General features: G+C 39.9%; 2 protein-coding genes across 2 annotated transcripts in view; one reads left to right on the top strand and one right to left on the bottom strand.

The window, feature by feature from the left end:
- The window catches only part of LOC117977236 (translation initiation factor IF-2), a 39,221-nt gene extending 37,959 nt beyond the window's left edge, over positions 1-1,262 (top strand). Inside the window, exon 4 of the mRNA XM_055104648.2 lies at positions 647-1,262. The gene's annotated coding sequence lies outside the window, so the exon portion shown is untranslated. The remainder of the gene's footprint in view (positions 1-646) is intronic.
- TOP1 (DNA topoisomerase I) overlaps positions 1-16,556 on the bottom strand; it is a 96,454-nt gene that overhangs the window by 24,966 nt on the left and 54,932 nt on the right. The window contains exons 8-11 of the mRNA XM_003825894.6: positions 15,260-15,366; positions 6,911-7,026; positions 2,126-2,247; positions 1,134-1,256 (exon numbers count right to left, since the gene is read on the bottom strand). Of these exons, the coding sequence (XP_003825942.1) occupies positions 1,134-1,256; positions 2,126-2,247; positions 6,911-7,026; positions 15,260-15,366 (468 nt within the window). The remainder of the gene's footprint in view (positions 1-1,133; positions 1,257-2,125; positions 2,248-6,910; positions 7,027-15,259; positions 15,367-16,556) is intronic.

The raw sequence follows: 16,556 nt of genomic DNA, 5'->3' as shown, positions 1-16,556 counted from the left end.
TTATTGATTCAGTTTAACTAAGTTGTGCTGCCTTGTGGGTGGGAACAGATTCAGACCTTGCTGGCAGCAGGTGTCCTTGGCAGAGGCTCTGACAAGGGGATGTTTATAAAATCTATCTTTGGATCAATATTCTAAGAACAAAGCTCCAAAGTGATCTTTTAAGTTTCAAAATGCCCCTGAAGTAAATAATATACTAAATTTCACTAACTTGGAATATTGAGGATAAGATTTACCTGAGACACAAAGTCTGATGCAATTAACATTCTTATAGTAATGCATTAATTTTTAAACTAGTGACCAAATAAGTACCATGAAACAATGAGTTATATAAATACAATGGTCTGAATTACGTAAACACGCAAGTCCTTTAAAATACTGAAACTACAGGAATTTGAAGTGCAAAGAATTCCTTAAAATCCTTAACTTCTGGACTTCCGATTGGAAAAAATGAAATTCTAGCCTGGATTCCTTTAGTTCAGGGGCTGACAACTTTTTCTAGATAGAAAATATTTTAGGCTTGAGTGCCACACAGTCTCTTTTGCAACTACTCATCTCTGTCATTGTTGCATAAACACAGCCATAGATAATATGTAGACAAGTAGAGGCAGCTGGTTCCAATAAACTTTTTTTTTTTTTACAAAAACAGGCAGCCTGTAGAAGAAAAATGACATCCCAGCTGGATACCAGAAAGATCCTTCAGTAATGAGGATGGCCAAGGCTGGAAGATGGAGATGGATGAGCATCACAAGATTCCAGAGTAAAATAGATCAAAGAGCAGGGAGGTACATGGCCAATATGATTTCATCTGTCTTAAATCCTTAATATCCAGTAGCCACTGTGGGACAGGTCTGCCCATCCTTAATTACTATATTATTGGCTGGAGTTACTGACTGGTTTTTAGGTCACTGAAGCACCAAGATTCCTGTACAGAGCTACTGAGCAAAGTACTTGTTCACAATTTTCAGTCTAACTAAAACTTTTAAGAAAATTTAGACTTTGAGAATTCTAAGTCTTTAGCATAGAATGATGTGAAATTACTGATGTTAATGTTGTGTCATAAGAACCAAGAAGAAAGTTAAATGAACCAATCACAATTCCAGAATTCTCCAGAGGTTTAATAAATTCTGTAGTACCAGTTTCTCTTCCTTGCTCATCTGTTTCCGAGCTTCCGTCTGGGCTTTGAAATACTGGCTCATCTGGGTAAAATCACATTTGCTTAGGTTGGTGATAATATTCTTCTCTTCATTAGTCATTTCCTAGTCAAAAGAAAATGGGGAGATGAAAGAAAAACAACGAAAATACACTAATAAGTCCTTGGGTTTCTTTGCAAATACACCCAAGCACCATTTTTTCAGTCAAAGGTTTCTGGAAGTAGCCAATCTCAATTAATGAATTTTGAAAAAACAAAAAAATACAGTTGTATTACTTCATTATAAAATATGTACTTACTAATATTAAAATGTTTTAAAATGACTTATCATGGAAAAAAATGAATTCTTATGTGGTTTCTTAGACTCCGTGGCACACAGCCCCCAGGCGTTACGAATACAAGTTTGAAATCCCATACTGATTCTCTCTTGGAAACATTACCCCTATTCTATTCATTTATTAAGTCTGCTTTTTCTGAGCTAGTTCAGGAAGTAAACTTTACTGCTGCCTCTGTCCACATTATCCAAATTGAGAATAATGAGATTTTAAAAAATCACCTAGGCAAATATAGTATATGTGGTTTCAAGAGTAGAAAGTACCTAAAATAAATGAGCAAGAATTAACAGCGAGAGGGACATCAGATTAACATTTCTTTTGCAACAGCAGACACGGGGCAGTCCTGCAGCGACAAACTTTCCTGTGCGCAACTGGAGTTGAGGTTTTCTGTTTGGCCTAATCTGATAACCCCCTACCTGCCATCACATGAAAGCCAATAGCAAAGATATACAAGTACTCTTGTTGGACAGAAACCCTACATAATATAGTAAATGAAGACAAAAAATACGCAAGTTTAAATGCAACAAAATCCATAAAACTCAAATTTTACATCAGGAAATGTTTTGCAAAATGATAATTTATTACTTAGTACTTGATTGTTTTGCAAGGTACTAGGATATTAACACATGGGCTACAGTACCTTTCTCCAGTCTTTAAAGAAATTTTTCCTAAATATTTCCTTGGTAGTATATTCATGGTCGAGCATTTTTGCAAAGAACGTAGCTACTTCCTCTGCTTTGGGGCTCAGCTTCATGACTTTACCTAGAGAAAAAAGTGGTTCCAAAAAGTGAGGTATAGTGTTCATGTTCTAAGCATAAATACCCAGGGCTAGCGAATTCTCTTTAATAATGGTTTGCCTTCTCATGGTATATAAAGGTCTGGTGACACATAGTAGCAACAACAACAAAGACAACATACTGATTTATATCTACTTGTACAAATTCTCCTTCTCTTTAGCATATATTTACCTGGGTCATTCTCTGGAGACTATGCCAGTTAATTGTTCCCAGGTGCCTGCTCAGGACAGGGATGACCTGGGGGAGGCCCAGTCACTCTTCCTTTTCCTTTCAGCAAGCAGAGTCCTTTACACCTCTTCAATGGTTTTTAAAAATCAAATCCTCAGAGGGACTCCTGCCACTGCTAAGCTAAGCAGCCTCTGTTCAAGAAGGGGAGGAAGGGATAGGGCAGGGAGTGGAAGAAAGGAATTGTGGGGAAAAGAAATAGGCATCTTTCTTCTTCAAAGTTAGGTGGGTGGAATATGAATAAAAAAATATATATCCATACTAGGCAAGCCCAGATTTCCCATATGAAAAGCCTAATAAGACCTTCTTCTAGAACTTTGCTATTCAACAAGTGGTTCACAGACCAGCAGCATTGGCATCATGTGGGAGTTTAGAAATGCAGAATCCCAGGCCCCCTCCTAGACCTACTGAATCCTATACAGAAATTGCATTTTTAACAAGACTTGGATGCACACTAGAGTTTGCGATGCACTGCTCTGGAACATGGGTACCATGATGCTGCCTCTTTCAGGGAACCAGGATGCATCCACAGCACAAGGGATGACTGGGGTTCCTGGTGTATCCAATTGTTTATGTAAAAGCTGTCTAAAGGGGCTGGGAGCAGTGGCTCATGCCTGTAATCCCAGCACTTTGGGAGGCTGAGGCAGGCAGATCACTTGAGGTCAGGAGTTCCAGATCAGCCTGGCCAACACGGCGAAACCCCATCTCTACTAAAAATATAAAAAATTAGCCGGGCGTGGTGATGGGAGCCTGTAACTCCAGCTACTCAGGAGGCTGAGGCATGAGAATCGCTTGAACCCAGGAGGCAGGGGTTGCAGTGAGCCAAGATCACGCCACTGCACTTCAGCCTGGGCAACAGACTGAGACTCTGTCTCAAATAAACAAAAAGCTGTCTAAAGGGACTCAGATGTTTTCACAATGAAAGCTGCTAACTGGTAAAGAAAATCTGAATAGGGCCTATGGGTTTTATATACCTGATTTAGTTAATAAAGCAATGAAAGAAAAGTACTTGGGAATTTAATCCACTTTTCAAACAAATGCTTTTGACAGTACTCTTAGTGCCAATTTCCATTCTTTCTTAAAAATCCAACTTTACAACATCACCTCGAACCAATCCATGCTATACTAAGAGCATTTGGCTATACTTAAAATGAGGTTAACTATAATTCCACCACCTTACTATTACACAGGTATTAATAATTCACCAAGGCTGCCCACATTCTTTATAGAAAACTAAAATTTAACCAGAAATCCATTTATTTCGAAACTCAGAAGACATCTTATCTCATAATGATATGCAATCTGACTTTGCAGGGGTGTAGAGAACTGTAGCACAATATTGAAACAGTTATAGTAGAAAGAACCCACTTTGGACGCCATTAACTTAAAAGGCCAACAGGTGGCGCAGCTGCCCCCATCAACCCCCAAGCTTCTGCTTTGGAAGAAAGACACTTCGGGGAAGATAGGCTGTGTATTAAAAGATTCCCTGAACTTCTTTAGAAAACTGTAACATGTTTCCAATATAAAGGAAAACATTAAGTCACTAGGAATAAAATAAATGAAATAAAATGGCAAGAAAAAAATGTAAACTGTTTTCAAGTATGTTTGGTATAAAATAAATGTTAACACCATTTAAAAAAAAATGTGGCTGAGCATGGTGGTTCACATCTGTAATCCCAGCACTTTAGGAGGCGGTGCAAGGATCACTTCAGGTCAGGAGTTCCAGACCGGCTTGACCAACATGGTAAAACCCCGTCTCTATTAAAAATACAAAAATTAGGTGTGGTGGCACGTGCCTGTAATTTCAGCTACTTGGGAGGCTGAGGCATGAGAATCATTTGAACCTTGGAGGTGGAGGCTGCAGTGAGCCAAGATTGTGCCACTGCACTCCAGCCTGGGTGACAGAGTGTGACTCTGTCTCAAATAAATAAATATAAAAATAAATTTAAAAAAAATGAGATTTTGGGCTGTTTTACTGAATTCTGTCCTAATAGAGGGAGAAGCAACTGTGACTCCTCCTATTTTAGATGAGCTGTCAAAAGATGAAATGACGGCTCCCTGCATCAGAGTAGTGGGAGGATGATTGGAAGGTTCCTGGCAATGTTAACACTTTGTGGAAAAGGCTGAGCTCCAGGAAAAGGAAACTGCTGAGTCAAAGCTGTAAACTGAAGGTCCTCAGAGAAGGCAGTAATTCACTGCTTCAGCTAGCCCATGCCCCACCTCCCTGGCAAGTTCTAAAGGAGTCTAAGAATTCTCCTCCCCAGAGAGTAGGCAGCACTTACTGTATCAGTTTGAAGTAAAGTCAAATATGACTTCTTGACTTACTGCAGAGTAAGAGTTCACACAATCAAAGAGAAGAAATCCCAGCAGAGGACCAGCTGAGAAAATGCTGGAGCCCTAAAGCAGGATCCTGTAAAGGAGGACTGGGCAAGAATGGGAGGAAAGGACTATGGCAACCTGTGAACTAGACCAGGCCTCTGCTTCCTATCTTGAAAAGGAAGAGAAACCACAGGACTAGGAAATCTAGCTTTCCCTCCCATCACTTTGAACCTCAAAGTGAGGCTTTACCAGCTGAGCATCCTAAAGCTCTTGGTAAGTCCAGACCAGGCCTATGGAATACCTACGCTTTGAGATGGTGCTCTTCAAGGTTCTAGGCCCTTTCTCTTAATTAGGAGTTTTGGCTTTGAGTTATAGTTAAGAGTCTCCAGGAATGACCAGCGTGAGGGCTGAAAGAACTGTCTTAGGCTCTCTGGTCAACAGGTCAAAATGTTTACGTAACATAAGCATTTGCCTCTGAGATTATGGAGTCCTGTTAGGCTGCAAACTCCCCAAGATCAGGGTCTAAGTCAGTAGTACTATCCACTGCTGGGTCTTGGTGTCTGAACACAAATACATTCAATAAATATGTTTTATTTATTTATTTATTATTTTATTTTTTGAGACAGGGTCTCACTCTGTCACACAGGCTGGAGGGGAGTGGCACGATCTAGGCTCACTGCAATCTCTGCCTCCTGGACTCAAGCAATCCTCCCACCTTAGCCTCCCGAGTAGCTGGGACTACAGGCGTGCACCACCACACTTGGCTAATAAATATGGCATTTTAAAAAACAAATTTCAGCTTGCCAAGTTTGGCACTTTCTTCAGTTGCAGACCCAGCCCTTTAGTGTAAACTACTACCTAGGCCTACAAGCATTGGTGGACCTAAGGCCACTACTGGTGGGAAGAGAGATGCACCAGAATGCCTGAGTGTTCACCACTGATGCTTTTCAGCAGTTATCCTGCCCAGCGTTTCTCAAAGTTTGGTCAGCAGACCACTTGGTTCAGAAGTACTCAATCCCACCCCAGAACTTTTTCTTTTCAGTGGGGGCGGTGGGATGGGTGAGAAGAAAACAGTGGGGGGTTGAGGGTGGGAAAAATGGTGGAGAAATGGGGTGGTGAAATAACAGTGGCCAAAAGACGGTGGTAAGACAAGTGGAGGTGGAAGAGGAATGCTGGGGAAAGGAGAAGGGGGACTGTCGGGAAAGGGGACAGAAGAGGGAAGGATGGTTGGGAAAGGGGAAAGAAGAAGAGGGACGGTGGGGAAAGGGAAAAGAAGCCCACCCCACAACTGTTAAATGGGCTCAGATCCACTTTGGTGAGTCATAAGCACATAAGGGTATGAGGAACAATGCTCTAACCATTTCTGGATAAAACTCATGGAATGAAGAAAATCAGTTATTACCATCTACATACTGCTACACTGCCAACAGGAGGCATGTCAAAGGCTACCCTCAAATCCTTCAAACCCAAAGATACAAATACCAACGACAGATAAGGGACAATTCTGAGGGTTCTAAGAGACCCAGGCAGGGCATTTCTTTAAAGCAGCTCATCAGACTTGATTGCACATATATCAAAGGCATAGTGTTATGCTACACAGAATAGGTGACAGATGCCTACCGGCCCTATCTAGAGATGGATGGCAGACTATTAATCCTCGACCATATACTAGTACTGTTTCTAGTGATGAGCAGCTTGTCTGATTGCATTGTTATATTGCTAACATAAAATACTACCATTCAAGTGAGGCTTTTCTAATAACTCTTGCGAAGAGTTGCTCCCTAGAAATGAAGTTCAGATCAAAACCTTCAGCTTGTGGACCACACACTGTGAGCCATGTTGACAAACCTTTTTTGGACTATGTAGGGAAGACATGAATAGCCCCTTTTTCATGGCACTTTTTCAGCAGCAAATGAGCCTTTAAGAGTTAACACCTGATGCCCCTTCCTCAAAATTGCATGGCAATAAAACAAAATGAAATAAAAAGGATTATCTATTACATAGGATCCTTCCTTGTTTTCTATCCCTAAATAGAAGCAGATTTCTTTTCCTGGCCAAGAATCAAGAACCTTGAAACAACTCACCATCATAATAAAACTTGACATTCTCTGGAAGAGGCTCATATGGTGGGGCAAATACTGGACCTTTATGTTCTAGGAATTTCCACTTGATGCCTTCAGGATAGCGCTCTTCTTCCCACCTTTAAAAGACAAAGCACAGCCTCATTTAGTGATCGCCTTGTCTAACATGGGGATCATCACTGATTAAATGCCAAATAATTATCCGCTCAACTGATTAGTGCTCTGGAATGACTTCTGGGCCTCACATTCAAGGCCTGGATCAAAAGAACCAGTGTCTCTCATTTTGAAAAAGCCAACACTCACAAGTAAGATGAAATACTGTGGTGAATAAAGGAAAATACATTTCAACAGCTCAGTTTAAGAATACTGGACAGAAGAGATCAACAATGAAGGAGCTCAGCAACAAGTGAGGGACTTGAAAATGTAAACAGTTGTTTTACCACAATGGCATACATGACAGAGGGATTGTTTACATTGTTTGTAAGGAAAAGGCCTCCTCAGAGTGGTGACGTCAGATGGAAGGTAGAGGGGAAAACAACCCTATGAGAAAGGACATAAAGGAAGACGACTAGGAAATGATAGCTTAAACTGGGGCATGTTGAGTTTAAGGTACTTATGCATTACCTGGAACTATCTAGCAAACACTGATAAGTGAATCTAAAGCTCAGTGGGAACAACTTTTTGAAAATGTATTTTTAAAATGGTCGAACATAAGAAAAAAATGAGTAATACAATAAACACCATATACGCCTGTAATCCCAGCACTTTGGGAGGCCGAGGCGGGCGGATCACGAGGTCAGGAGGTCGTGATCCAGGTCAGGAGCCTGGGCAATGTGGTGAAACTCCGTCTCTACTAAAAATACAAAAATTAGCCGGGCATGGTGGCGCGCACCAGTAGTCCCAGCTGCTCAGGAGGCTGAGGCACGAGAATTGCTTGAACCCAGGAGGCAGAGGTTGCAGTGAGCCAAGATTGTGCCACTGCACTCCAGCCTGGGCAACAGAGTGAGACTCCATCTCAAAAAAAAAAAAAAAAAAAAAAAAAAGGTTAATAATTTGCTACATTTCTTATTTTGGCTGAACCATTTTCAAAGTTGGTTGCAGATTTGATATTTCACTAAATATTTCAGCAAGTATCTCTATAAAAATAATATTCTTCCACATAACCACAAAACTATTATCACATCTAACAAAATAATCTCCTAGTATAATTCTAATTCCCAGTCCATATTAAAAACTTCCCTATTTTATCTAAATTTATTTTATAGACCAGGATCCAACTCAGGCTCACAAATTGCAACTGGCTGATATGCCTCAAGTTTCTTTTACTCGAATAGATAACTAACTTACTACCCTCATATTTACTTTCCAAGTCCAATATTTTATTTATTATTTTATTATCAATCATTCAGCCATGGAACAAGTCCAATATTTTAAACAAAGTTCAGAAACATCAAATAAAAATTACATGTATCAAACCATATTGTAACAATGGTATTACTATAAAACCAAAGTCAACGTATATGGTCAAATGATTTACAACAAGGATGCTTAAGACCATTCAATGGAGAAAGAACAGTCTTTTCAACAATAGTGTTGGCAAAATAATCAAACTGCGTCTTTACATTATACACAAAAATTAATTCAAAATGGATCAAAGACCTAAATATAAGAGCAAAAATACAAAACTCTTAGAAGACAACATAGGGGAAAAGCTTCACAATATTGGATTTGACAGTGATTTACTGGATATGACACGTAAAACACAGGTAACAAAAAGAATAAATGAATTGCAGCTGGGCAGAGTACCTCACACCTGTAATCTCCGCACTTTGGGAGGCTGGGGTGGGCGGATCACTTCAGGACAAGAGTTCGAGACCAGCCTGGCCAACATGGCGAGACCCCCGTCTCTACTAAAAATACAAAAATTATCCAGGCATGGGGGCATACGCCTGTAATCCCAGCTACTCAGGAGACTGAGACACAAGAATCGTTTGAACCTGGGAGGTGAAGGTTGCAGTGAGCCGAGATCACGCGACTGCACTCCAGCCTGGGCAACAGAGAGACACTCTGTCTCAATAAATAAATAAACTGAACTTCACTGAACTTAAAAACTTCTGTGCATCAAAGGACACTTCCAGAGAGTGAAAGACAACTCACAGAATAGGAGAAAATATTTGTAAATCATGTATCTGATAAAGGGTTAACATACAAAATATATAAACAGCTCCTACATCTCAATAAGCAACCCAATTAAAAAAATGGGCAAAGTCTCAGTCTTAAGGTGGAGGGGAAAAAAAGATAAAATTAAAAATAGGGGCTGGGCGCAGTGGCTCACGCCTGTAATCCCAATACTTTGGGAGGCCAAGGCGGGCGGAGGGATCACTTGAGGTCAGGAGTTCGAGACCAGCCTGGCCAACATGGCAAAACTCTGTATCTATTAAAAATTCAAAAAATTAGCCAGGCGTGGTGGTGCACGCCTGTAATTTCAGCTACTCAGGAGGCTGAGGCATGAGAATCACTTGAACCTGGGAGGCAGATGTTGCAGTGAGCCAAGATTGCGCCACTGCACTCCAGCCTGGGCGACAGAGCAAGACTCCATCTCAAAAACAAAAAAAAAAAAACGTGGGGGTGGGGCAAAGAACTTGAATGGTCATTTTTCTAAAGAAGATATACAAGTGGCCAATAAGCACCTGAAAAAATATGCAACATCAATAATCATTAGGAAAATACCAATCAAAACCACAATGAGATACCATTCATACTCATAAGGATGGCAATAAAACAAAAAATAACAAGTGTTGGTGAAGGTGTAGGGAAGCTAGCACCCTCGTGTGGTCCTGGTAGGAACGTAAAAAGGTGCAGCCAATGTGGAAAAGATAGTATGGCAGTTCCTCAAAAAGTTAAGCACAGAAATGCCACATGACCCAGCAATTCCATTCCCAGGAATATACCCAATATTCAAACAAATACTTGTACACGAATGTTTCACAGCAGCACTATCTGCAACAGCCAAAGGCAGAAATAACCCATGTCCATCAAAAGATGAATGAATAAACAAAATGCAGGACAAACAATGGAATATTATTTAGCCTTTAAAAGTCAGAAAATTCTGAAACATGCTACAATATGGACGAGCGTTGACATTCTGTTAAGTGAAATCAGTCAGTCACAAAGGACAAATACTGTATGACTATTAATACAAGGTACCTAAAGTAGTCAAATTCATAGAGACAGAAAGTAGAATGCTGCTTACCAAGAACTGGGGGAATAGGCTGGGCACGGTGGCTCATGCCTGTAATCCCAGCACTTTGGGAGGCCAAGGCGGGCAGATCATCTGAGGTCTGGAGTTTGAGACCAGCCTGGCCAACATGGCGAAACCCCGTCTCTACCAAAAATATAAAAAATTAGCCAGGAATGGTGGTGGGAGCCTGTAATCCCAGCTACTTGGGAGGCTGAGGCAGGAGAATTGCTTGAACCCAGGAGGTGAAGGTTGCAGTGAACTGAGATCGCACCACTGCACTCCAACCTGGGTGACAGAGCGAGACTCTGTCTCAAAAAAAAAAAAAAAAAAAAAAAAAAAAAAAAAAAAAGAACTGGGGCAACAGAGAAGTGGGGAATTGTTAATAACTACAGAGTTTCAGTTTTGCAAGATGTAGAGTTCTGGAGATGGTGATGGTGCACAACAATATGAATGTACTTAATGCCACCGAATTGTACACTTAAAAATGGTTAAGATGATAAATGTTATGTCATATGTATTTTACACAATTTAAACAAAAATATTTAACAGAATCTTTGACCTCAAAGGAATATTAAAGATCTTCTATAACTAACCTACCACTTTTTCAGGTATGAAATTGGCAGAGTCATTGATATATTAATAGAAGGATCTCAATGCAGGAAACCACCCAATCCTACAGTCTATTACTCTCCAAATAGAGAAAATATATATATATGTAGGTGTATGAGAGCATCTGCAAGGAGCCTGTCTGCAGCAGTCACAGAGTAACCGTGAGGAGATTCCGAACGCCACCCTTTCCCTTATCCTGGGACTTTGGCACCATTCTTCTCATCGACTACAGTGTTTTTATTTATTTATTTATTTTTTGAGACAGAGTCTCGCTCTGTCGCCCAGGCTGGAGTGCAGTCGCGTGATCTCCGCTCACTGCAAGCTCCACCTCCAGGGTTCACACCATTCTCGCGCCTCAGCCTCCTGAGTACCTGGGGACTACAGGTGCCCGCCACCAAGCCCAGCTAATTTTGTTTTTGTATTTTTAGCAGAGACAGGGTTTCACCATGTTAGCCAGGATGGTCTCGATCTACTGACCTCGTGATCTGCCCGCTTCGGCCTTCCAAAGTGCTGGGATTACAGGCGTGAGCCACCACGCCCGGCCCTACAGTGTTTTTAAATCAAGACTCCAAACTGTTTTTACGATTCCTATTTCAACATGTGTATCTTGAAGACCCACAGCAACTTCTTTACCATTTAAGCAAATTAAGAGATTCAGCAAATCACAACACTAAACTTCAGTTTAAACAGAAAGACAGAATATCTGTTTCAGTAAGCTCATGTGACTGGGCTGACAGCTATTATTATACAAATAAAAGCAAACAGTTCTGTCCTTTTAGCCTCCCCATGAGTGCATATATCCGCCCCCCCCCAATTTAAAAACAAACAAACAAAAACATGTACTTAGACATCGAAATGGCTTCCCTTTGGTAGCTTGACTTGAATAATCAAGTACCAATTTAATAATAAAATTTGCTTGAAGGGGGAAAGGTGGAAAAGTGCTAGAAATATAAAGACAGGAAAGTAAACTCCATGTGCTGTTTGATATCAAGTTCCCTTGCAGTTAACAAGCACTTCACAGTATGCTATAAAACTCATATTTAATTTTTTTAAATTTAGAAATAAAGGTCAGATGCTGTAGCTTCTGAATGCTAATCCTTGAAATTAAGGGAAGTTTTTCTGGTTTGAGCAAAATGTCAATAATCCATATTCCATAAATTTCTTACCACTAGCATTGACCATATATTTATGAGTCTTGGTCTTGCAACACTAATTCCTTACAACATTATAGTCCTGTCTCATCACAGCATTTTACCTTTGCTAAGAGATTCAAAACTCCATTTAAAGTCACACCTAACACCTGCAATAAACTCGCCAGGTAATTCTTTATGAAGAATCATCTGTTGAGAATTAACTGGCAACTTATATTCCCAGGTCAGCCCTGACACAAAAGTGTACTTAATTAACCCAACAGTGCTGAAACCCTGTTCAGCTACAATGGCCAACAGTTAAAAATCAGGACATCTGGGATAAACAGGATTTCATGTATGAACCCAAGCACACTGCCACCACTTATAACAATGTTTCTATGGAGATAACGTGATATAGCAAAGAAACCCTGAGGGACCTGGACCTTTTCCAACTGAACAATTACCAAAGGAGGGAGATAAAGATCAGAGTAAGTGGTTTTTTCTGGTAAAGACAAACAGGTCTGCGGACTTACGAGGGAAGAAAAAGATCTGCAAATTTGTCAAGCTTGTAAAGTGTGTACTTCTTTTAGTGGGATAGCATAAGGAATAGTAAAAATAAGGGTATCTGCCATTTAACTCCCCGACTAGGTCATCAGCGGCAGTCACTGAGGACTGGATAACTGACTTCAGAGTATGATACACAGCCTCTAGCTATCAGTTAAGAGGCTCTTCATTCATATTTTCAACACCAAAAACTCGGTGTGCCATTCAAGCACTGTGCTTGAAAAGAATGTGCAAGGTTTAACCATCACACCTGAGAAATGCATGCGTTAGAAGCTGTAGCAAAGTCTGCTCATTCCTCAAAAAACAACTTTTAGTTAAAGACTCGCCAGTTCCCCTTTAACCCAAAATAAGAATAAAAACCAAAAGTCATGGTCTGTCAGAGTGAATGTGTGGCAACACTGATAAGGATTTCAACCACAAAAGCAAAATTAGGCTCCTAAACCCCTCAAGGGCACCTAATTCTACACATACAAGGCTGGACCCAGCGCACTTGCCTGGATCCCAAAAAGAGCCAAAGCTCCGAAGTAAAGGGGAGACAGCAGGGAGCTCCTGATAAGGAAATGTATTTGTTCATTTAACAAGCATTTATTGAGTAACTACCACAGAACCCTGACTGATGAATTACTAACCTACCATTCTCTTAACTCCCAATAATAACCTCTAATTTACACAATCACTTTATTTCTAAAAATCATTTTCTTAAAGGTCAAGATCACTGAAAATGTATTAGTTCTTAAGAAAAGTGAAATAAAAATGAGGAAAATAAACCCATGTGGGTTTTTTTTTTCTTTTTTTTTTTTTTTGAGACAGAGACTTGCTTTGTTGCCCAGGCTGGAGTGCAGTGGTGCAATCTCAGCTCACTGCAACCTCCACCTCCTAGGTTCAAGCAATTCTCCTGCCTCAGCTTCCCAAGTAGCTGGGACTACAGGTGTGCACCACCACGCCCGGCTAATTTTTGTAATTTTAGCAGAGATGAGGTTTCGCCATGTTGGCCAGGCTGGTCTCAAACTCCTGGCCTTGTGATCCGCCCACCTCGGCCTCTCGAAGTGCTAGGATTATAGGCACGAGCCACTGTGTTTTTTTTTTTGTTTTTTTTTTTTTTTTGAGAGACAGAGTCTCGCTCTGTCGCCCAGGCTGGAGTGCGGTGGCATGATCTCAGCTCACTGCAACCTCCGCCTCCCAGATGCAAGTGATTCTCCTGCCTCAGCTTCCCAAGTAGCTGGGACTACAGGTGCGTGCCACCACACCCGGCTAATTTTTGTATTTTTAGCCGAGATGAGGTTTCGCTATGTTGGCCAGGTTGGTCTCGAACTCCTGACCTCAGGTGATCCACCAGCCTCGGCCTCCCAAAGTGCTGGGATTACAGATACGAGCCACCGTGCCTGGCCTTCTTCTACTTTCTGACTCTGACCTCTAGAAAGAGGCAGGGTTGCTCTGCTCTGTGATATTCCTTTTCTATACTTCCCATTTAATCCCACGATGCCATAGCAACATGCCAATCACATAGCTGTCACCGTGTGGCCACATTTCTGCCACTGTGGCTCTCCTTCTCTCTGCCACCTTCCTGGTCAGTGCTCTTTCTCCCTTTCCTCAGAGGTGCTGTGGACATCAAAGTTCTAAATTACAAAAGCCATAAAGGCACATAAACAGGTTTGGAAGGCTATACATCAAATTATGAACAGTGATTACCTCAAAGCTGGAAAGCTGGAAAGGAAAATGAGAATGAGAGAAGACAGGTAAAGGTGACTTTGATTTTTATTCTAACTATTAAATCTGTCAATCATTTGAGTTTTTTCGTCATAAACACAAAATCATGTACTGCTGGTATAGTAGTTAAATAGAACATGTTAACAGAAATAAGTATTTTTTAAAAACATGTTTATTTCAAGATTCTAAACAGCAAAAGTAGAAAAGTTCTCCACCTAAATACACTTCTCAAGAGCAACCAGCTATGACTAAACTGTCCTTCATAAAGACTGAATTTTCACTCCTATAGGGAAGGCGAATGCCTGTTTTCTTACATTTGCAACTCTAGATATTTTCACTTATTAATCTTTCCCAATCTGAGAGGCATTAAACAAAAAGATTTATCATTTTTTTTTGCATCTTTGATTACTTATGAAGTTGATCACATTTTTAGATGTTTATTAACTATTTCTTTTACTAAACTGACTGTTCCTCACATTCTGATTAGATCATTCCTTTCATATTTGTTTTAAAAGAGCTTTTTTTCATATTAGGAATATCAGCCCTTTGTATTGCAAATATTTTGCCTTGAGTTTTTTTTTTTTTTTTTAATGGCATGAAGGTGTCCACCTGCCATAAATTGAACTTTGATGTATCAAATGTAAAACACCTTTCCTTATGGCTCTGGTTATGTCTTGCTTCAAAGGATCTTCACTACTGCACAATTATAAAAATATTCACCCACGTTTTCTTGTTGAGGTTTCTTCTGTTGTTGAACAGGCAGTTTTCCCAACACGACTTACATAATAATCTATCCTTTCCCTATGGTTTTAAATGCATCTGTACTCTCTTCGTATGCTAAATTCCCACCTATACATAGGTCTGCTTCTACAGTCCATTCTGTTCACAGTGGTGGAAACCAGTTTGAGATCCAATAGATTTAGAACCAGTTAATGATTTCACTAGAAGTTGGAAAACTTACTTCAGAAAGTTACTCTAGAGAAATTGTTTAAAGTATTTCCCCCCAAATATCAGGATATTAATTTTAATAACTCAATACTCTTGCTTCGTAAGGATATGCAATAAAAAAGGTGGCATTTTAACCCAGTGCTGAGATGTTACCATTTCCACTTCTGTTCCTCTTCTTTCTTCGGCTTCTTTTTCTTGTTATCTGGCTCAGGAACTTTTTTATCTTTATCTTTATTCTTGGGTTTTTTCAATTTACCATCCTACAAAGAAACATGGTGAGAAAGCATTTAAATAAAGACTGATCACACTTCTGGAGGCAGTTTTTGGGAGCCATGAGGAAGAAAAATTGTAATCATAGAGTATTAGAACTAAAGAAGATCTTAGTACTCCTCTCATTTGACAGATGAATAACAATGTACTGGTGCTCTGTTCTACAGCAGTATTTCCTAAAATTTCCTGACAAACAACTACTTGAGAAAGTAGTTAAAAAACACTCTGCAGGGGAAGAGACTGGGAAACTTTTTTTTTTTTTTTTAAACCTCAAAGGAGTTTGAAAAAGTACTGCTCTAGAGAGTAATCCGAGTGTATTTTCCTCACTTATGTTTAATCCTACTCATCTTTAAACCTCTTCCAGTATAATCAAATAACGGCTAGACGAGGCTTTGCGTTAGATATTTAGTATTCAGGATGAAAGAAAATTCCCAGTTGATTTAGTGGAGTATAGTACTATCGCTGCTGCTTGTATACACAAAGTCATGATGCAGTAAGCAAGTATTTGATAGGTTCTAAAATGACACCAGTTCCTATGGTGGTATTTCTTTATGGCTCTTCTTTGAACTCTGAATGTAAATGAGCTGATCACAGTGACACAATAAACGGGCATCAAACCTAAACAGGCACAATTCACCAATACAGGAGATGAATCTCAAAACATACACACAAAACCCAAACAAAAATGTAATATTCAACAAGTGAAGATCCCACTCAGAATCTGAACTCTTTTGAAGAATATTTTCCTTTGTCCTGCCTATTCAACATAATTTAACTACTTATTCAGTCTTTATTCAACAAGTTTTATATAGCAATGAAAGGTGGTTTTGAACCATCTTAAAATCAATTAAAGAGTGGCACAGCTGGAAAGTGTACGGATGGGTTCATTTAACCACTCCCAGTTACAATCAAGGACTTTGAAACATATTTTGTCACTTGATCAAGGTCATATAGCTGTTATTAACTATGATAAGAGCCTAACTTTATGAGAAAAATAACAGAATGTGACTTATGGGAATAACTGGAATAAACATTTTAGATCCTCATAATAGGATGGCAATCAAGATAGGAATAGAAAAAAGAGGAAAGCTTACAGTACCATCCATATTTTAAAACAGGCACGGAGAATATAAATATGTGGGTATGTTTGGGAGAAGGTACTACAGGATCACATTAATTC

Source organism: Pan paniscus, chromosome 21 (assembly GCF_029289425.2).
Source record: "Pan paniscus chromosome 21, NHGRI_mPanPan1-v2.0_pri, whole genome shotgun sequence".
In the NCBI taxonomy this organism is placed as follows: domain Eukaryota; kingdom Metazoa; phylum Chordata; class Mammalia; order Primates; family Hominidae; genus Pan; species Pan paniscus.
Note: the sequence above shows the minus strand (reverse complement) of the source record. Positions and strands in the feature narration are given on the sequence as shown.